At 26.6% G+C, this 20,845-nt stretch overlaps 6 protein-coding genes across 9 annotated transcripts; 3 read left to right on the top strand and 3 right to left on the bottom strand.

Moving 5' to 3' along the window:
• Nucleotides 1-412: 412 nt before the first annotated feature.
• LOC124429150 (EF-hand calcium-binding domain-containing protein 1-like) lies at nt 413-3,276 on the top strand. The gene is made up of 4 exons (XM_046974043.1): nt 413-1,713; nt 2,030-2,147; nt 2,245-2,498; nt 3,054-3,276. The coding sequence occupies exons 1-4, from the start codon at nt 1,391-1,393 to the stop codon at nt 3,274-3,276; spliced, it is 918 nt and encodes a 305-aa protein (XP_046829999.1). The 5' UTR covers nt 413-1,390.
• A 140-nt stretch (nt 3,277-3,416) lies between these two features.
• On the bottom strand, nt 3,417-5,046 carry LOC124429149 (cytoplasmic tRNA 2-thiolation protein 1). The gene is made up of 6 exons (XM_046974042.1): nt 4,905-5,046; nt 4,589-4,820; nt 4,401-4,519; nt 4,112-4,300; nt 3,828-4,032; nt 3,417-3,733 (listed from the first exon to the last, which is right to left on the bottom strand). Exons 1-6 carry the CDS (start codon nt 4,950-4,952, stop codon nt 3,492-3,494), a joined length of 1,035 nt encoding a protein of 344 aa, XP_046829998.1. The 5' UTR covers nt 4,953-5,046; the 3' UTR covers nt 3,417-3,491.
• Nucleotides 5,019-5,728, bottom strand: LOC124429151 (splicing factor 3B subunit 5). The gene is made up of 2 exons (XM_046974044.1): nt 5,342-5,728; nt 5,019-5,121 (listed from the first exon to the last, which is right to left on the bottom strand). The coding sequence occupies exon 1, from the start codon at nt 5,599-5,601 to the stop codon at nt 5,344-5,346; it is 258 nt and encodes an 85-aa protein (XP_046830000.1). The 5' UTR covers nt 5,602-5,728; the 3' UTR covers nt 5,019-5,121; nt 5,342-5,343.
• Nucleotides 5,729-5,899: 171 nt separating this feature from the next.
• On the top strand, nt 5,900-9,350 carry LOC124429236 (ATP synthase subunit C lysine N-methyltransferase). Of its 2 annotated transcripts, XM_046974250.1 has the most exons (5): nt 5,900-6,155; nt 6,238-6,410; nt 6,491-6,679; nt 6,747-6,912; nt 9,204-9,350. In XM_046974250.1, the coding sequence occupies exons 1-4, from the start codon at nt 6,041-6,043 to the stop codon at nt 6,885-6,887; spliced, it is 618 nt and encodes a 205-aa protein (XP_046830206.1). In that variant the 5' UTR covers nt 5,900-6,040; the 3' UTR covers nt 6,888-6,912; nt 9,204-9,350. The 2 variants fall into 2 exon arrangements, with proteins under 2 accessions (XP_046830206.1, XP_046830208.1); XM_046974252.1 differs by lacking the exon at nt 9,204-9,350 and having other exon boundaries at nt 6,747-7,016.
• On the bottom strand, nt 6,898-13,025 carry LOC124429233 (sodium-coupled neutral amino acid transporter 9-like). 3 transcript variants are annotated; one of them, XM_046974246.1, is made up of 11 exons: nt 12,697-13,025; nt 12,413-12,582; nt 12,145-12,280; nt 11,915-12,066; nt 9,123-9,280; nt 8,884-9,048; nt 8,740-8,799; nt 8,227-8,409; nt 7,929-8,131; nt 7,736-7,840; nt 6,898-7,624 (listed from the first exon to the last, which is right to left on the bottom strand). In XM_046974246.1, exons 2-11 carry the CDS (start codon nt 12,556-12,558, stop codon nt 7,217-7,219), a joined length of 1,716 nt encoding a protein of 571 aa, XP_046830202.1. In that variant the 5' UTR covers nt 12,559-12,582; nt 12,697-13,025; the 3' UTR covers nt 6,898-7,216. The 3 variants fall into 3 exon arrangements, with proteins under 3 accessions (XP_046830202.1, XP_046830201.1, XP_046830203.1); XM_046974245.1 differs by having other exon boundaries at nt 12,413-12,567; XM_046974247.1 differs by lacking the exons at nt 11,915-12,066; nt 12,145-12,280; nt 12,413-12,582; nt 12,697-13,025 and adding an exon at nt 10,313-10,635.
• Nucleotides 10,829-19,915, top strand: LOC124429234 (phosphoglucomutase). Its single transcript, XM_046974248.1, has 9 exons — nt 10,829-10,967; nt 12,438-12,516; nt 13,872-14,151; nt 14,416-14,854; nt 14,933-15,138; nt 15,223-15,424; nt 15,505-15,697; nt 15,782-15,965; nt 16,096-19,915. Exons 3-9 carry the CDS (start codon nt 13,903-13,905, stop codon nt 16,318-16,320), a joined length of 1,698 nt encoding a protein of 565 aa, XP_046830204.1. The 5' UTR covers nt 10,829-10,967; nt 12,438-12,516; nt 13,872-13,902; the 3' UTR covers nt 16,321-19,915.
• The last annotated feature ends 930 nt before the right edge of the window (nt 19,916-20,845 follow it).

Below are 20,845 nucleotides of genomic sequence, written 5' to 3'. Positions count from 1 at the left end.
TGTACAAATTTTGATGAAAATTGAGCTACAATGAACACGATAGACTATGTAAAAAAAAAAAGTTAATCGTTCGAATAATTCCAAAATTAATTATAAGTCGAGTATAAGTGGTCTGATAAGACTTTCCTTTGATTATATTTTATTGATCAATCGATTGGATGTTAATCTAGAAATTTCCTATCGTGTTTGACAAATATATACATCGCGAAATGTCTTAAAAATAATTTATATATCTTATAGAATAGAAATTAAAAAATAATAATCATTATGTATAGAATTTCTATAAATATGAAACTGGTACTCTTATAGAATATATGTTTTATGAAATATTATTATCTTACTTAATTAATTAATAATATAAATTAATAATATAAATTAATAATAATAATTTTTAGTTAGAAATTTTTTTTAATTAGTAATTTTTGTTTCTTTTTTTTTTAATCAATATCTATAATTTTCTCGCATATATATAGTAGTGATTATTTTCAATGAAAATTATATCTATTAAAAAATTGTTACTGCATCGTTTGTGAGATTAACGACTAACAGATTCGTAATGTACTGTGATTTATACTATATGTTATAAAAATAAATTATTTACGCATCAACCAGTCGTGTATTTGAGCGAATCGAAGTTTAATAATTCTGTTGAAGATATAGCCGAGTTTAAAATATTTTTTTATTCTGATGAATGTTTATCAATTTGTGGCATGAAAAACCAACTACTTTAATATATAAAATGTTAATTATCTCGTAAACAACGCATAATAGCATTTTTTTATCAGATATAATGACCATAACTATAGATATAAATGACCACAACTTTTGCAAATGAGCAAAAAATAAATTATAGGTATCCATTTACAAAGAATTGTGTTGATCTTTATAAATTGAAAAAAAAAATAATTTACATAATAGCTAGCTCAGAGCTATGCAAATTACTTTTATTAAAATTTTTTGTAACTTCGATCAATCGCGAGATAATTGCATCTATGAATATACATTTTGTATGTTAAAATAATTATTAATACATTATTATAATTTAAACCAGCTTTTCCCAAAACTGTTCTTAAATAAAAACACAAATTATAAAAATTAATATTATTTTATTATTTTCATATATTTTGTTCCACATTATTAAAACTTGAGAATAAAAGTTTATTTTATTTTTTTTAACTTCTATAATTATTTGTATAATTTATTTATTCAACCTACCCTATAAAATAATCAAGGTATTTCGTAAAAAATTCAAGATTTGTGAAGTAGTAGTTTGAAAAACGCCAGTTTAGACGATGATAATAATAATTTAATATCGAGGGAAAAAAAATAATACCGTAACAGATTTTAATTGTATTGTATAAATAGGCAATTTGTTTTGAAAAAAGAAAATATGTCAAACGAGAAACCGAAAGGCATTAACCCGAGAATGCATGAAAACGAGCAAACGAAACTCAGCGTCGGCGCCGACGTCGAAGGTAACGGAGGGGTAGACACCGTTCATGTTACAACGACTCTTATGAAAAGCGTTTCCTTATTTCTCACGAGTGCTTGGAAGGCCTCGGTAAACATAAAAAGACCGTCCTCAGTGAAGCCAACGAAACAAGAGCCACGACCTCCGCGTAAAAAAGAAATGCCGGAAAGCGGAAACGCCAGAAATTCCGCTTACATTGTCAAGGTTATCGAGTCTCTCAAGAAGAAGACTAAATTTAACAGGTCTGATGAAATTATTATTAATTTTTTTTTTCTTACTTTTTCTTTTTCCTCTTTTTTATTTTTTATTTTATTATTACTATCTTAACAATTTCCTGGATAGATTGTTTGATTCGCGAATAGAATATGATTATTCGTAATTAGAAATAGAAATAATCAAAGAAAAAATAATGTAATAAAAAAAATGTTACATTTTCAATAACATTCTCGAAATCGTTCATTCTCAATCGTTACTATATACTTTGTGGGTACTTAATAATTTGTAAAAAAAAAAAGAAGAAAAAAAATATATTTCAAATCTCGTCCATGTGTGTTATAGAACAGAATTAGATGGACTCTGCAAACTATATAAAAAATTAATGACGCAAACTGGTCACCAACAAGTGAATCCATCGATGGACATTTACAGAAAGCCAAGACCAATGCACAGTGTCGAGGTAATTCGAATAATATATATTTTTTTCTTTCTTTCTTTTTTACAAATCATTTATTAAAATATAATTCAATAATCAATAGTAAAAATTTATACTTTAGGGAATCGATAGATCTATTTTTCGCGATCTTCTTCACAATACTTTCAAAGTTATAACCGAAGATACGTTGGTAGAACGATTGTTTTGTTGTTGGGATCGCGAAAATGAAGGTACTATTAAATTAGAATCGTGGATCATGGGTCTCGATGTTTTCCTCCGTGGCAATCTACAGGATAAAACTGATTTCTGCTTTCGTGTTTACGATTTAAATAATGATGGTTTTATTACGAAAGATGAGATCTTTCAATTGTTTAAGTATGTATATATCATATTAAAACTTTTAATTATTTTCAAATAACTATGAAAATTTTAGATGTAATATTATAAACAATAAATTGCTTATCGAGATAATTAATACATATTATTATATCGTTAACATTGATTGCAGATCCCTGGTGATAGGCAATACACCATATTCTATCGATAAATCAATTTCGAGTCGTTAGTGACAGTCAATACGACAATACACACATATAATATGAAACAATATCATGTCAGGATCAAAAAAATAATTGATAAAAAAAGATAATATTATCAATCGAGTATAAAGTATTGCCTTTCTCTAGGCACAATATTTATATTTTCATATAAATAATTATAGGAAATAAATAATTAAATCTATTGATTATTAAAAATTTTAAACATTAATTAAAAATCTTAAGATTTTCCTAGTTCTTTCATAATAAAAATTAAAAAATTCGATAGGCGTAACTATACTTTTTAACATTTTATCTTAAATGAAAATCATATAAATTATTGTATTTTCATTTATGCTGTCAATTTTTAAATTGATATTCTTACGTTTTTAAGAAACTGTTTAATAAAGCAACCAGGAGAAGAAGATCCGGATGAGGGAATACGAGATTTATCAGAATTGACTTTGAAAAAACTCGATGTCAATCGCGATGGAAAAATATCATTTCAAGATTATGAAATGGCAATTAGAAAAGAACCATTGCTACTCGAAGCTTTCGGACAGTGTTTACCTACGGAAGAAAATTGTACAGCCTTTATCAAATCGTTACAATATTGAAACCATTGTTACCCATTTCGATTTCATCTTGATTTGAAATATTGCAGAAAAGTAAGGAATTTCATTCCGAATATTACATAATATGGAAGAACACAATAAAAAATGTGTTATAAAAGGAGAAGTTCGTATAATGAAAACAATTAAGAACTTATATTTTATTACATACGAAAGATTTTCTTGTATATTGGAAACATATACTTATGCGAATTTTAATGTTAAAAATCTATCGCAGACATGCTTGAAGAGACAACTTTACTTTTTGCATTTTCATTCATATTTGTATTCAATATATGTTTAACTTTATTAGATTTACCAATTCCCAATTTTGGAAGTCCCCTATTCAAACCTTCCAATAATATACAAGCTTTACATAATTCCTGACTCGAAACAAATCCACAATTATTACAATGCCTTCGTTCTGGATTTTTTACACTGCTCTTTACTTGCATTCTTTCACCTGACATTAAAATTTAATGATCTATGTATTATAGATATTAAAAAAATAAATATTAACTGTTATGATGAAATTCTTATTTTAAAAGTATACATACCAGAATGAATGATATCTATGATAGACGATGGTCTTACTTTTTCCAAATCTTTTAAAAATGTTCGAGCATATCCTCGATAAGCATTAGGAGCATATATGCATTCGGTAGAAAAATAAATTAATTTTTGAAAGTGTGCATACATAACAATCTCTTTTTCGTAAGCGTATTTCAATGGTTTGCATCTAACAATAGCATCCGCTCCTGACTATAATAAAAAGTAAGACATTTCAAATCATCCTGCATTACGTATTAATTTTGTTTATAAAAATTTGAAATTATCTAACCGTTATTATAGCCGTACATCTTTGCAACCGAGCAATGTCACCACGTAAAATATTCATTAAAACTGTCTCAGCTATGTCATCGGCATTGTGACCTGTTGCAATACAATCCACACCTAATAAAGCACCTCCTCTATCTAATGCCTGTCTTCGAAATACACCACAGAAAGTACAATTATTTTTTCTGCCAATCTACAATTGATTTCAAACAAACAAATGTTTATTTTACTGACACATTAATGTGTTCATATATGATGCTTAAAGTATTACAAATGATAAATGTATGGCTTACTTGTTCTACTATAGCATCCATTGTCCATCCATATATATCTTTGTATGATAATATTTTTAATGGTATACCATAATCATCTCTATTTTTTTCCACAGTTTCCAAGCTATCATCTCGGTATCCTATAGGTATATTAAATCAATAAAAAATTATTTTTACTTGTTGTTTTGTTATATATTTCATTAATTTACCAGTAATTCCTTCATCAATGGATAAAAGAAATAAGTCAAGCTTATAATCATAGCGTTCATTCAAAGTTTTCAATACATATGCTAATACTGTTGAATCTTTTCCACCTGATGCTCCTATAGCAACTTTATTGCCAGGTTTAAATAATTTTCCTTTTACAATGGTGTAATGTATTTCGGTTTCAAAGGCATAGATAAAACATTCTTTACATAATGTATCACCGGTCTTAGGTCTCTGATAAAAGTATTAAATTCCAAAATAATTACTAATATTTTATAATATAATTTAGAATACATATGGTGAAAATTATATACTTACTTTAAGAATAGCATTTTTACCACAATTTCTAGTACACTGAATAGGCATTTTGAATAGTGTTATTTAACTTCTTGATATATAAAATTGGTTTTATAATCAAATGTATAAGATATATATATTTAACTAATAATATTTATTTAAAAACTTAAATGTCTAACATATGTATCATTACTTAAGAATATACTTAAATCTTAAATATGATTTTATTTTCAAAACCCTAAAACAAAAAAGGAATAAATGAAATAAGAATTATATAATTTATGATCAAAATAGTATAAACATACGGAACATGAATCTTCTTTATTACATACAATTAATTTGTCAATAATACTTAAAAATGATACTCCAATCTGTAGATTTATCCATATCCATTAATCCATAGAAATTTATCTTTAATAACCTCTCTATTCGTAGACATTAAAATAATTATTTCTTACGTTTAATCTTCTGGCTTCTCTGGAGGAGGACCACAAGGTTGTAGCATCTTTTCCATAAGATTAAATCGCACACGTGCCTTAGTTTCGTTCTCAGCGATTGCAAAAAAATTTAATAAATCATAATGTCCCATGTATGAGCTACAAGAATCCCGATGTTGATTCACAAGCCACTCGAATTTTGTTGTATCTGCATGTCCAGTTCCAATATATTTAGATTGCAAATGTTCTAACTGACTATGTATATTATAACGTTCACCCATACTTTTTATTTTACTTCTCTATTTTCTTATAAAGATTATAGAGAATTCTATAAATTATATTTTTATCTGAAACAATCTTAAAATTATTTCTTAATTATTTCTTCCTATATTTTATTTATTTAATTATATTCCAAGTAAATATAAAGATATACTACTATTCATATTGCCAACCTACTATATACTATAAATACAATATTACCCTAACAAAGGTACTAACATTAGATTGCCAAATTTTCTAACCTATTTATGACATACAACTGCGCAGACGCGTTATGACGATATGATAGAATAAGCAGACTCGAATAGATTATAAAACGAGGAACATACAAGTAGCATGCTTTGTTATAAACATAACCTCTATACTATAATCATAGAATAATAAGTAATGTTGTTCATTGACATAAGATGATAATTAATATATTTTAATTAATTATTATATATGTATATATTATATATAATTTCATATAAAATGGAGTACTTCACCGAAACATCAAATAATATTGATAATAAACCAAGGTTAACAAAACTTGGAATTAGTCTTATAGCAGTAACAGGTATATAATTAATGTTTAATTTTACATGTATCCTTTTTATTTTAGTTTGATAATAGCCTTTTTAATAATGATTTGTCACTAGGAGGATTGGCAACAGCTATTAGCATAGTATGTATACCTTTTGTGAGTCCAGCATTTCGCAAGATCTGTTTACCTTATGTACCAGCCACGAATCAACAAATACAGAACGTTTTACAAGCTCTAAAAGGACGTTCAGGTTCATTGATTGATCTTGGGAGTGGAGATGGACGTATTGTAAGTCATAAAATATTACTTAAATATGAAAGAACAAAAGAACGATCTTTAACAATTAAAAATGTTGTTTTTTTAAATAGGTTTTAGCAGCAGCAAAAGCTGGTTTTAAGTCATATGGTATAGAACTAAATCCATGGCTTGTATGGTATTCTAGACTAACAGCTTTTACAAATGGTCTGTCATCTCGGACTCGATTCTTTAGAAGAAATTTATGGAAGTGTAATTTACAAAATTATAATAATGTGATTTTATTTGGGGTTGAACAAATGGTATTATTTTTTATTTTATTTTATTTAACTTCATATATTTGTATACAATATCAAATCACTTTTACAGATGGAAGATATTGAACAAAAATTTAATACAGAATTACAAAAAGATTCTGTAATAATAGTCTGTAGATTTCCTCTTCCGAATACAAATCCAATTGCAACCATTGGCGAAGGTGTTGATACTGTGTGGTTATACAAAAAATAAAAATGCAAACTTCAGAATAAAATAGGTAATACAATTTATTTTCTATATTAAATAAATTATATTTATCTATGTAATTGCTGGACGTATATTGATTATCATACTATTAAATATTTATAATTGCAAAAAGTACAAAATGAGATACAAATGTGTATTTCAGAGAAGTTTTCTCTATTTGTTGCTAAATTACAATAATATTAATTAAAATAATAATAATAATAATAACAAACGTACAAGACATTTAAATATCTCTAACAAAATTTATGCATTTTATTATATAAAATTAAATATGAATTTATAATAATGATTTTGTCAAAGCATTACATCTAATATCAATGATCAACTATAAAAAATTGAGCTATAAGGTTTAATATACCAATAATTGGTATAATTAAATGTACAATTGTTGAAATTGTAGTCAACTTTCCTTGCTTTCGCAAAAAAGATAAATGAAGTAAACATGGTAAAGTAAATACATAAATTAAGCCACTTAAAGCACCGGTATATCTTATGACAGTTCCAATGTATGGTAAAAATGTAGCAAATAATATACAGATCGAAATCAAAATAAAATTGGTTATTAATGTGCTATATATGGTAGATGTCTTACATACTGATGAAATCAATTGAATTCTTAACATGTATGTGAGTAATGGGTAAACAGTTAATAGTTGAAATAATAATACTATACGAGCAACTATTGTTAAAGCATCCCATTCTTTAAAATTATTTAATAAGTTCTGTAAAAAAGACAAAGTATATAAATTCATTAACTTAAAATTTTTAATTATATTATATAATTAATTATAATATAATTACTTTTTATAATTAAGTATAATATAATTACTTACATCTTGAATACATGATTTGGCAAGAGGAAAACACAAAAAAAATGATACACCTACTATAATGTAGGTTATTGTAACGAGACCATATGCTATCGTTAAGTCTCTACCCTACAATTTGAAAACAATTTTATAAACCTTTTCATTTATACAAGTATTATTTATATATATATATATATATATATATAAATTTACTTACATTTTTAGATTGATCACAATTACTTTGCATTATAGTAATTATAATATTGTGAATGAAAAATGATAATGCTAGCATACCAGACAATGCTGGAAATGTAGGTTTCAATACCCAACTAATTTCCCACATTGCTTTATCCATATGTATCCCCCATGACGCAGATTTTATTAAAACAAATATAATTATATATATAATCGATACTGTTCCTGAAAAATATAGAATATATGTATATGAAATGAATTATTTATAAATAATATTAACAAAAATGTTATTCATTTTTAAAATAATATTGTTGTGTTACCAAGGGAATTGAATTTCGTGAAAAATGTGGTGCTATTGAAGTTAAGTAGCGGAAATATTATTATAGCTAAAAATGCAGGTACTGTTTTGTGCAAATCCCATGCTGGACCTAAAGCATCAAATGTGCGTTCTTGTGCCATTATTATATCACTGCCATTATACATTTCTTTTCTTGTACACAAAACTGTAAATAAGATGATATATTTTTTATTTTAAAAAAGTGTAATAAATTACAATTAATTAACATTGATGATTCTTATAAATATGGATAACTATGAAACATAAAGAGAAACACAGATATTAAACGAACAAGCATATTGAACAAACAGGCGTATGTTAAAGCAGTTAATATTTCGAATTAATATTTTCTAAACACAAATCGTAAATTTGACATAGATACGATTGTTTAACTATGATACGAAATTATATTGAAATGTTTCATTGTGACTCTCTTTACGTAACTAACATTATCTTTACTAGGAAGTAAACTTCTTAATTCGAAATAAATATGTACTTTCTGCAATATCTGTATTATTATCAGTTATAGAATACGTAGGCAGTCCCATGACATTATCTAAAATGTAATGTAAATTTGAATTAGTTATAATTATCTTTCTAATACAAAGTGAAATACATTCTGGACATTGCATAATCTTACCATAAAAAAAATTAACTGAATTATATAAAAAATTAGACATCAATATCCAATAGGCTATCATTGCACCTAACAAAACTGAAATACTAAAGATCCTTGCTATGTATTCTACCCATTTGTTAAGATATATTCGACTTAATTGTACAACTTCGATGTTCTCTCGTGAACCTTTAAAAAAGTAACAATTAGGCTATTGTCATGAAAAAAAATTGTTTCTCTTTTTACTTTCGTTATTAGCTCACCATGGTATTGGTGTACAACTATTAAACGATAAGCAGTGTAAAGACACAAAGCACCCATTGCTAATACAAGAATAATTCCAGGAAAGAAACCCGCCATTTGAATACCCCATGGCATAGTAAGCAAAGATGAGCCCAATATCGTATTCCATATTGAGAAACTAAAAATAAACGTGAAGAGATGATTATTTTAGAAAATGATAATGCTAAATAATGATAATGCTAAAGATTTGAAGTTCGGTTTCACAATTTTGAACTTTGGATTAAACTTTAATAAGCAAGGATATTTCAGGGAAACAAATATTCTTCACATATATGGGTGAGATAATAATTTTAACATATCGCTACGTTAAAGTTACATAGGGGGTATCTGATAATTATTTGATTATATTGTAAATAAGTTTTTTTTAAGTAAAATTTATTCTAGTAAATTTTTTAATATCTAATATATTTTGGATTTAGAGATAATTTTATAATAATCATTAATAAAAGTCAATTGATATTGAAACTTATATATGATTTAACCTAATCTTGCAACCTTGAACATATAAAATCGTGAAAAGTTAGAGAATATTTCGTTAAACAAAATTTATTATTATCGTAATATTATTCTCTCTTCTATTCTATTAAAATTCTATTAAAGAAATTTATTCTAATTATCATAACAGAAATAAATATTTTAGTTGATAATAATTATCGGACTACCTTGTATATTAAATCTGTCTCAATGCGAAATAAATCATGTAATAATATAATTATCGACCTGCCAAATAAAAGTCAAAGCATTTATTTTCTGATCGTGAAAACAAAAAAAAAAGGAACAAAAAGGAAACAAAAAATAGATCAATACTCCAAGAGCTTTTCCCCTCTCGATAAAATACGATTGGTTGAGCTAGAAAATATTCAAAGTTCTAAAAATACATTTAGAAATAGTCTCTTGATAGATACAGTCTTATCTCTTAATTAGTCGGAATAGTATTAATTAACAATCCTCAAACATGATCAAAATTAATTCGACAAATACAAATTTGAAGAATAATGAAGGTAGAATGAAGAAAAAGAAAAAAGAGGACATATTAGAAATAATAATTAATTCGAATATATTTTATTCGAAAGAAAGACATATCTTGTAAAGGTCCTGAAAAAGATTTAAAAAAAAAAGTCTATAAAATATCATTGAACATAGGACACACCTCTTAGATACAAGCGCATACTGAAAATGCCTGGTAGGAAGGTTCGACGGTGCTAAGGGCATTGACCCGTCTTCGTCTGCCGACAGAGGGTGGTGAGGTGAGGTTAGGTAGTAGGGAAGGTGGGAGGAAGGGATAGAAGGGGAGAGAGAAGTTCGTCTGTCGCCCGGGCAACAGACAGACACAGAAAGAGCACTAACCCTTTCGATACGAAGGTGAACGCAAGCAGAGAGAACGTTTGCTGCATGCAAACCGGTCGGACACCGGCTCCTGGTACAACCAGCCGAAAAAAGACTGTTTTTATTGTCGTCTTTATTAGAGAACATTGTTAAAATTATAAAGAACAGTTTAATAGACGTTCGAAAGAACGTTATTTATTTTCTCGTATATTCATGGCGTCGTTTTGATAAAAACTCGTCTCTTATTCATGAACGAAATTCGTCGTTATCATCGTCATTGTCGTCATCATTGTCGTTGTCGTTGTCGTTATCATTGTCGTTGTTATATTACGTTCGATTATTTTTCTCATCGATCAGGTTCTTCATGTGTTGGGCGTGGATGCAAGATTCATCATCATACACGCGTTCACGACAACTCGTACGAAGGTCGACGACCGTTGTTCGTTTAAAATCATCGTTCAAACAATGACCATAATGCGGTAAGTTCAAATTGTAATTGTAAAATGTTGAATAAAAATGTAGTAATCGTGTTCGTTAAGAAATCTATGATCTTTAAGAGTAAAATATCTTCGTGAAATTAGTTTCTTATAGAAAGAGAGAGAGCGAAAGAGAGAGAGGGGGAGAGAGAGAGAGAGAAAATGTTTAAAATTTATGAGCTTATTTGATTAGTTAGCAATGACACGTTTTGCGATGACCCAATTAGGATAACGTTTACAAGTAAAAGCGATTTTAAAAGACGAAGTTTGTCAATTATATGGCTTTAGCACAGAGAGATAACCCTTTAGATAAAATTATGAAACACACGCATAATTATTCTATGCTTCCTGAATAAACTTATAACGTGTTTTTGAACTTCGATTTTTTTTCTTTTTTGCATATATATATATATATATATATATATATATATATATATATATATATATATATATGTGTATGTATTTTCGTAACATTTCTGTATCAATTGACAAGAGATGGGAAAATTCAATTTAATTATAACGAATTATTATTTGAATCTATGATTATTTGAAATAAATAAAAAAGAAATAAATACAAATCGTTTGATAACTTCTCTGAACTTTGAACTACAAAAGAGCGGGAAGCTCGTTAATAAATCAAGAAAATTAGAACTATGGATATTTTTGCCGATATTTATCATCAATCACAATCAATATTTTCAGATTATATTTTTGTATCTCCATTTCGAATATAAATATTACTGAGCAACAAGATATCGCGCCTTTATCAGCGTCTATAACATGTAAAAAATGAAATGATTTCTGATGCAAACTTTACTCTGAATATATCATTCATCCTTTCCTATTTTTTTTGAAATGTATAAATACTCATATATCTCTTATAATTTATCTTTACATGGAAGTAAAAAATTATCTTTTTTCTTTTTTATGTACTCATAAATGTTACTTACATTGTGACTAAAGAACTTTGTTTTGGCTTAATATCTTTATTTGAAATCTCGATACTCTCATGTCGTATTGTTAAGTTGCTTGATAGATATTCTATATTATATTCCTTCGACAATGATTGCTCATTACTCTCATCATATCTTTTGTTCCTTATCTAATATAGTAACATAGAATCAAATAAGAATGCTAAAATCGTTCACATACTAGTTTCCTAATACTTTGATATTCTTACCGAGCTACAGTTATGTATTCCGTAGCATTGACATATATCTGCTGGTGTAGATGTATTATCTTGTAAAACAGGAAGTAATCTTTTTGGAAAAATAGTAGCCATTGAATTTAAGCTGTCAGCTTCTATACTATCATGTCTTTAAAACATATAAATGCTTGTTAATAAATGAAAAGAAATTACATAATAAATTACATAATAGATTGGAAAGCACATAATATATTAGATTACATCTAATGTATTTTAATATCTATTTGAATTGTCTACGTACTGAAATTCTAAATCACTTATTTCAGAATTTTGAAATATAACTGATCCATGACTACAATGAGAATCTGAAGAAAGTAATGGTGTACTTTCCGATCCGCTATCATGGTATGTATTTCTACCTTTCCAATAATCAGTAGACATATACATAATTTTATCCTAGCAATAAACAAACTAAGTATTATTATAGTAATAATAATAGCATGCAATCTAAATCTAATTGAATGCATTATACATATTATCGTGAAAAAAAACAAACTAACAAAAAAAAATCATTGTATAACGTACGTTTTTAAATTCAGCTACACATGATAATTAAACAGGATCTCATAAATATTTTTTTCTACGTATTTCTTAAAATAAAATATGAATTAATAAGATCTTAAAATACTTATAAATAATTATGCACAATAATTTTAATTATATCAATTCTTTTTAAAAAGAAAAAAAAAAAGGAACAGAACACCACTATGATATTTAAAGCACATGTTTTCACTACAAAGTCTATTGGAAAACTGTATTCGAGATAGCTATGTATCCGTTTTGTAAACCCGAACTTATATCAGGGATCCTTGATATAATATATACGCCCTCTTCCCCGGCTTTGTTCGTGTTCTTATTTTGCTTATTGATGGTTACCACGAACTGCTTTATGCGTGCGTAAGCATCGACATTTTTTTTTTTTTTTAACTTGATCTTGGGCTTTTCTAGAAGCGTAAATGCGATAATGCAAAATGAAACTTTCGAAACATGATTATATCTATGAAGATATTAATTATACATAAGATTTAACGCTTCTTATTTTTCAATAATTTTTTTTTAACCGATCATTTGAATTGATCCTTTTTTATTTTCATATCATATATTAATATTAAAATATTACATATTTTATAAATTAAAATAAACCATTTCCTCATATTTTTCAAAAACTCTATTTTCTATTCAAAAGTAACGCATAACAATTTATTTATTTATCGGAATGACAGAGGGGTCAAATATCAGATATTTAATCGTATACCGGTCATAATCAAAGTCAAATAAAAATTATGAAATCCAGTGTTGTGTAAATACAAGAAATAATGATTTATCTCCATTGATAATTTCTTTATTACTTTGAGTTTGATTAGTGTTAAGAAATGATCAAAAATTAATTAAAATTATTGATCTACTTTCATTTTTTTTTATTTCTTTTTATTTTTTTAAGCGTTCTATAAGACATGCATTTTATCTTGTTTAGAAATACCGAGATACATATGTTTTTAGTTCTGTTTCTAAGTGGTGGCGCGATTTTTCAAGATGGTTGATTCGTGCCCTTGAATGTCATTGGCAGCGAAGTCAGGCACCGTCGGTAGAATTTAGTCTGCCAGCAGACGTTGGCGAAGTTTCTTGTGTCTTGAGGCTATACACATATTTTTATTTTATTTTAAATAATTTTCAAAGAAACTTCTTCATTTTCTTTTCAGTTGCTTTTAAATATATTAAAAAAAAAAAAACATGTCCATCGCAGTGAACAGTCTATCAGTGGAGACCAAAGTGTACGAAGGCCAAAAGCCGGGTACGTCTGGACTTCGAAAAGCTGTTCGAATTTTTCAACAGGAACATTACACTGAAAATTTTGTCCAAGCGATACTCGATGCTTTGGGTTCCCAATGTGTCGGATGTACTCTTGTTGTTGGTGGTGATGGACGTTATTATGGGAAAGATGCTGTTAAAAAGATTATTAGAATCACTGCGGCCAATGGGGTATGTCTATCAAGTAAAACACATTTATTTTTAGTATTATTATATGTATATTTAAATGTAACTTAGTAGAAATTATATTATCTAAGTTGTCTCGTTGCATGCCTTTATAGTTTATAGTTAAAAAAACCTGATTTTATTTATGATAAAAGTAATACATATACGATCTTCTTAGGTTATTACTTAATTATTTTTATTTCTGTTATACTTGGCAACATTAGCTGGCGAAAATGAAGAGTAATGTGACAATGACATCTATTATTTTAGGTAAGAAGGTTAATAGTTGGACAAAATGGGATCCTTTCTACACCAGCTGTATCTGCTATAATACGTAAATACAAAACACAAGGAGGAATAGTGTTAACGGCATCGCATAATCCTGGTGGTCCTAATGCTGATTTTGGAATAAAATTTAATTGTGAAAATGGAGGACCTGCCCCAGATGGAGTAACAAATGAAATTTATGAAATCACTAAAACGCTCAAAAGTTATAAAATAATACCTGAGATAAACGTAGATATTGATAAAATTCAAAACGTTTCTATTCAAGTTGACGGGAAACCATTTGATATTGATATAATAGATTCTGTAAATGATTACTTAGAGCTTATGAAAAACATTTTTGATTTTGCTAGTATTAAAAGTTTATTGCAAGGAAGCAAACAAAGACCAGCTTTCAAGGTCCTTATTAATGGAATGAATGGAGGTATTATCAAGATTTTATATAATTTTCAAATAGAAATTTATATTTACCAATGATAGAATAATCAATATTACCTTCTAGTTACGGGACCTTATATAAAACGTATATTCAGTGATGAATTAGGTGTGGATAATTCAAGTCTTGTTAATATAACTCCATTAGAAGATTTTGGGGGACTTCATCCTGATCCAAATTTAACTTATGCAATAGATTTGGTAAACGCCATGAAAAATAACCCTAAAAATGATTTTGGAGCTGCTTTTGATGGAGATGGAGATAGAAATATGGTAATAACATTGAATCTGAACAAATTATATAAAATAAAGTAAACAAATTTTTTTATTGAAATTGCTACTTCAAAATTGTTACAGATACTAGGAAAAAATGCATTCTTTGTAACACCTACTGATTCATTAGCAGTATTGTCTGCTAATTTGAAATTAATTCCTTATTTTCAAAAGACCGGCGTTAAAGGTTATGCAAGATCTATGCCAACAGGTGCTGCTGTAGATAGAGTAGCTCTTAAAGGTGGAGTTACATGTTTTGAAGTACCTACTGGTTGGAAGTATTTTGGTACATATGATTAATAGATTCTTTTATATAGCATGTTTCATATACTATGTTATAGAATAATTCATTAAATAAATTATTAGGAAATTTGATGGATGCTGGTCGTCTATCACTTTGTGGAGAAGAAAGCTTTGGTACAGGCTCTGATCATATACGCGAAAAAGATGGTATATGGGCTTGTCTTGCATGGCTCAATGTTATCGCAAAGCTTGGGAAATCTGTTCAAGACGTATTATTAGATCATTGGAAAAGTTATGGACGCAATTTCTTTACAAGGTATAAATTATATATTGTACTGTTGCAATAGATAATGACTTGAGACTTATTTATACCGCTGTTATGTAATACATATGTTTTCAGATATGACTATGAGAATTGTGAAGTAGAAAATGCAAATAAAGTGATGCAGGAGGTCGAAACTGCAATTCAAAAAGCAGGATTTGTTGGTACAACATTATCCTCTGGAAATAAAACTTATACTGTCAAACTTGCAGACAATTACTCATATACTGATCCTATTGATGGAAGTCAAGCCAATAAACAGGTAAGATTTAAGCTTTTCATAGTCTCACAAATTTATTTTAATTATATTATTATTATTATTATTATTATTATTATTATTATTATTATTATTATTATTATTATTGTTATTATTATATTATTTTATAAATTAGGGCCTACGGATATTATTTGAAGATGGTTCTCGTATAATATATCGTTTATCCGGAACTGGAAGTTCGGGAGCAACGATTCGTTTATATATTGATAGCTATGAAAATGATCCATCTGTTTATGAAAAAGATGCTCAACAAATTTTAAAACCGTTAGTTAACATTGCATTAGATTTAAGTAAATTATCTCAGCATACTGGACGCGATGCGCCAACTGTCATTACATAAAGAGGTAATGCATATTGTTCTCATTACAATATTTCTAGGTTACAGTTTTACTCATAATTTCATAATAAAAAAGTAAAACTGTTTGTGAATATAAAACAACTTGTGCCATTTTATTATTATAATTAGGACGGATTAACATGGGAAAATTTCATTGTCCATTATTTAGTAATCTTTCCATTTTTATACAGATTTTTACTTACATTAATATAAAAGCAATATATTAATGTCTTGTTATAATAGCACACTATTCATATAGTGTCATAATCATTGTGTTAATGTATCATTAAACTTAAAACTTAATGAGTAAAGGTATTAATGATACTATAACTTAGATACATTTTTCGAATTAAACAATTTCTTAAACCAAATAAAAATTAGGGAAAAAAGAAAACAATAGAAATGTTTTGTTACAATATAAAAATAATCTCATAACATCGTACTACTGCAAAATTATTCTACTATTCTTTTATTTAGCTTTTATTATATTGGTATGCACATATTTAAAAATATTAATTTTATAAAACAAATAAGTTTTATATTAATATAGAAGAAGTCGACACTAAAATTCGCATTTTAATACAAATCTCATTAATTATATTCAATTAATAACCGTTGTACATAAGTAATGTAATGTAAATTTCTTGGTGTAAATTTTGATTATATTAGTAGTGATTGCTACTAGTGATATATGATTAGTAAATGGTTCAATGACATCTGACACGGATATTAAGTTTAAATTATACTATATCTTCTTACAAAACCAATAAAAATACATTTATGAATAAATATATACTGAAAGATGAACACACAGTTACTATAAAAAGCATTAATTATGAAAGTTGAAAATATATGTAAAAGTATCTTACGGGATGAATAGTAAAATATATATTTTCCTCTAATAATTAATTCATATTTTGTGATAGTATATAATACAGACATAAAGTTATAATTGATACATAGATTCTATTAACTATAAAAACTGCACTCAATGCACTATTATTTAATCGTTACAACAATAATAAAGTTAAAACCGTGTTACTTGTCAGTTTACTAAATCATTTGAACTAATATGAACTATTAAATCTATAGAACGTATAATTACGTATTTTGTTTATTTTATTGCTGTATATTATATTAGATATTCTTTATATATTAGTAACAATTATTTATGAATACAAAGTTTTATGTTGTATTTATCATGCTTCACTTATGTGATTATTTAAAAAAAAAAAAAAATACAAAAAAATAAAAAAAAAAATAAAAAAAAATATCCGACACTATAATAATAAAATATTATGTCGGAATTTGTATTCTATTACAACTATATTAATGTCTTGATATTGGTCTTGATAAAGTAAATGAGACATAGAAAGAAGCACGAGTATATAAATTGCTTGGACGGTTCTCCAAGGATTGTGAAAAAGAAATTTTATTTCTATGATCAATACGTCATAAAGCTTGGAGAAACATATATCTTTATGTAGGTACGATTCCTAATCACCGAGATACTTAGCATATAATGTATTACATATATTTTGTTAACATTGAAATAATATTTATGTCTATCAAAAATTATCGATGGAAAACGATAATCACTGTATAAATAATTTTCCATTTATGGAAAAATCCGTATATATCCGTACTATTATATGTACTATAGTAAAACAGGAAAAAATTTTTTTTCTAACATTTCTATTACACTTTTCTAAATTAAATAAGTAGCTCTTCTGCTTAGTATCTCACTGGAGTTAATCGATAGAGTAGGGTATGTACAAAAATATGTATAAAAAGAGTAGTAATGGTCAGGAAAGGAATTCATATAAGATGAACAAAATTTGATTAACTGTTACAATATATATGTAACAAAATCTATGTACCATAAAGTACATAGATTTAGTACATAGATAAAGTGTGTATAAATGACACAATTAATCAACGAAATAATAGATAGTAATGTAAATTTTTTGTAGCAATTATAAAAAAATATGTGAAAACATTGGTATATAACAATAATAATGACATTTATATATATTTTTATAATAATAATATATTATCTTTTTTTTTTATTAATAATAAATACTATCTAAAGAAGTAAAACTAAATTTACAAACATTTGAAATTATTCCTGAGGGAATGTTCTAGCTTTCAAAAATACAATATTTCGATGAAACGAACATGCCATTTTCATATATTTATTTTTTCTTCATAATTGACATCATTATTAAATGACAAAATATGCAGCAATACATAATTCAGAAGATATACAAAATTATTCAAACTTAATAATGAAATTAACTACACATTTTGTGCAAGATGCAATTGCCAGTGTTTGAAGAGATTGTGAGGTGAGAATTTTGTAAATAGTAGAAGAAGGAAGGGGGATACTTGGGGACCTGAGCCGACACAAACTCCCATTCAGCTTATTGCCATTGTCATAGAGTGTTATAAAAAATTTTGGATGATTCATAAACAAATAAAATATAGCAAAATACCCTAAATACTCTCTATGACATAGCAATGATCTGCAGTGCGGTAGCAGTGTCATAGAGACCAGCAATGACTGCCGATTTTACTGTAAAAATGTTAACTATAACATTTGTATCATAATAAATACTAATTATCATTGTAAGGAAATAAGCCAGTGGCTATGCATTAAGCACGCAATCTTTGTTTCAACAATGTGGCCAAATTAATTTTGATTTTGATAAATATCTATGTTGCATATGTGTGCAGTATGCAAAATATGTAGATCTTTTAGTTTAAACTTTACTATTGTCAAATTGTTATTTGACATAAATAAATCCCTACAATGAAATATATTGAAAGGAATGATTGTGTCAGAAATAATACTTGTAATTATAATGAATATCTATTCTATTTGTATAAAATATTTAAATCTTTGATTTTGTACAACGGAATGTATATGAATGGGTATATTTCTTTTTTTTTTATAACAATGAGTATTGATAATTTTTGAAGAACTTTAGTGTCGACTAATTACTATATTTTCAACACAATCACATAGAAATGCAAATATCATATGTAGTAACATAAATCAAATCAAATGTTTTATGATTGTACATTGTAATAATGAAAAAAATTAATTTTCAATAAATGTTCAGCTTCATTAATTAAAATTTATATTTCAATTCAAATTTATTTCATACTTTCGATATAGTTTATTAAACAATACAAGTTTATTACTTAATATTATACAATGTGTAAATCATAAATCTATTGATATTACATTTGTGAAATATTCATTTTTAATTCTTCTTATTTAACACCAGATGGATACACTGTTGTTTCCTCCCCAACGTTGACAAACATTAATATATGTACTATTTTAAAAACGTATAATTTTTTTTTTATGTACAATGGAAAGTAATAATTGTTCTAATAATTCAGAGAAACTTGGTAGTTTTTGTTCTGATTGTAAACTAGTTTTAAAATCTATATACAGTTTGGGTAGCGCGTCTTCGATTAACGAATGTAAATCATTCAATGAAGAATCCAAAGATCGTAATTCATTATTAAACGAATACAAGCAAAATCCGAAGCAAGAAATAATTAATAAAAATAATGAAAAATTGAAGAATCCTCAATTTTTTTCTTATAAAAATAAGTTATCTTCACTAGTATTAAATACCAATGACAAAAGTAATATTACATTACAAGAAAAACATGTATTATTAGATAAAAAAAGTCCAATGAAAGAGTCAACAAAAATGTGTATATCTAATAATTATACAGAAAATCTTATTCATACTAAACCCAAAATTATAGAAGATAGAATATTAAAAGATACAGAACAATTAACGATGAATACTTGGAAGAGGCAGAAATTAGAAACTTCAAATAAAAAGCATAAAAATTCTACCTTTAAACCTCTACCTAAAATTCTACCTAAGATTTATTCTATAGACTCTAAACACCATAAGACTACAAAACATACTAATACACAATATTGTCAAAAAATGCGAAATCATTATACAGATTTTAAAAGTTTGTACAATTTAAAAATACAAAGTAAACAGTTAACTCGAATGAATTCATTTGAAATACCAAAGTACTTTGATTCTCAAAGTATGAAATGTGAAATTGATTTTACCAAAAAACCTGATTATATTGGCCAACTTAATATACTAAAAAATATTATATTGAATCGACGTAAGAAAGTACTAAAAATTGCTAAAAATTTATTAACACTTAGGTAAGATGTTTCTTTATTTTTAATAAGTAAATATGTTTTTATATTGATGTTTACTTTTATAAAAAATGTATAATATATAATACATAATAAATTATGTAGCTCCTATGTTGAGGATACTTGCAAGACCATATTAGAAACAGAAGTTATAAATCCAGATATAAAAAATACAGATATAAATACAAATTTAAATGAAAAGGTAGATAAAAGTACTAGTCCACTTTTATCTTCTGAGATCAGTCTTGCTGTAACAAATCTTACACAAACTAAAGCAAATAGTTATGACATGTATACATACAATCCATATCGTTCTAA

This window comes from Vespa crabro, chromosome 14, assembly GCF_910589235.1.
Source record: "Vespa crabro chromosome 14, iyVesCrab1.2, whole genome shotgun sequence".
Classification (NCBI taxonomy): Eukaryota; Metazoa; Arthropoda; class Insecta; order Hymenoptera; family Vespidae; genus Vespa; species Vespa crabro.
The sequence above is the reverse complement of the archived record's forward strand: the minus strand, read 5'-3'. Positions and strand labels throughout refer to the sequence as shown.

Bases quoted from the DNA above. Each gene is read 5' to 3' on its own strand.
- LOC124429234 (XM_046974248.1), top strand. From the start codon at position 13,903: ATGTCCATCGCAGTGAACAGTCTATCAGTGGAGACCAAAGTGTACGAA. The intron at 14,152-14,415 runs GTATGTCTATCA...CTATTATTTTAG, and splicing joins GAATCACTGCGGCCAATGGG to GTAAGAAGGTTAATAGTTGG. The intron at 15,425-15,504 runs GTACATATGATT...ATAAATTATTAG, and splicing joins TACTGGTTGGAAGTATTTTG to GAAATTTGATGGATGCTGGT.
- LOC124429236 (XM_046974250.1), top strand. From the start codon at position 6,041: ATGTATATATTATATATAATTTCATATAAAATGGAGTACTTCACCGAA. The intron at 6,411-6,490 runs GTAAGTCATAAA...TTTTTTAAATAG, and splicing joins GGAGTGGAGATGGACGTATT to GTTTTAGCAGCAGCAAAAGC. The intron at 6,680-6,746 runs GTATTATTTTTT...TCACTTTTACAG, and splicing joins TATTTGGGGTTGAACAAATG to ATGGAAGATATTGAACAAAA.
- LOC124429150 (XM_046974043.1), top strand. From the start codon at position 1,391: ATGTCAAACGAGAAACCGAAAGGCATTAACCCGAGAATGCATGAAAAC. The intron at 1,714-2,029 runs GTCTGATGAAAT...TGTGTGTTATAG, and splicing joins AAGAAGACTAAATTTAACAG to AACAGAATTAGATGGACTCT. The intron at 2,148-2,244 runs GTAATTCGAATA...TTTATACTTTAG, and splicing joins GACCAATGCACAGTGTCGAG to GGAATCGATAGATCTATTTT.
- LOC124429233 (XM_046974246.1), bottom strand. From the start codon at position 12,558: ATGTATATGTCTACTGATTATTGGAAAGGTAGAAATACATACCATGAT. The intron at 12,067-12,144 runs GTAAGAATATCA...TTACTATATTAG, and splicing joins GAATACATAACTGTAGCTCG to ATAAGGAACAAAAGATATGA. The intron at 7,625-7,735 runs GTAAGTAATTAT...TCTTTTTTACAG, and splicing joins CCAAATCATGTATTCAAGAT to AACTTATTAAATAATTTTAA.
- LOC124429151 (XM_046974044.1), bottom strand. From the start codon at position 5,601: ATGGGTGAACGTTATAATATACATAGTCAGTTAGAACATTTGCAATCT.
- LOC124429149 (XM_046974042.1), bottom strand. From the start codon at position 4,952: ATGCCTATTCAGTGTACTAGAAATTGTGGTAAAAATGCTATTCTTAAA. The intron at 4,520-4,588 runs GTAAATTAATGA...ATATACCTATAG, and splicing joins CATTGATGAAGGAATTACTG to GATACCGAGATGATAGCTTG. The intron at 4,033-4,111 runs GTTAGATAATTT...TTTTTATTATAG, and splicing joins GATGTACGGCTATAATAACG to TCAGGAGCGGATGCTATTGT.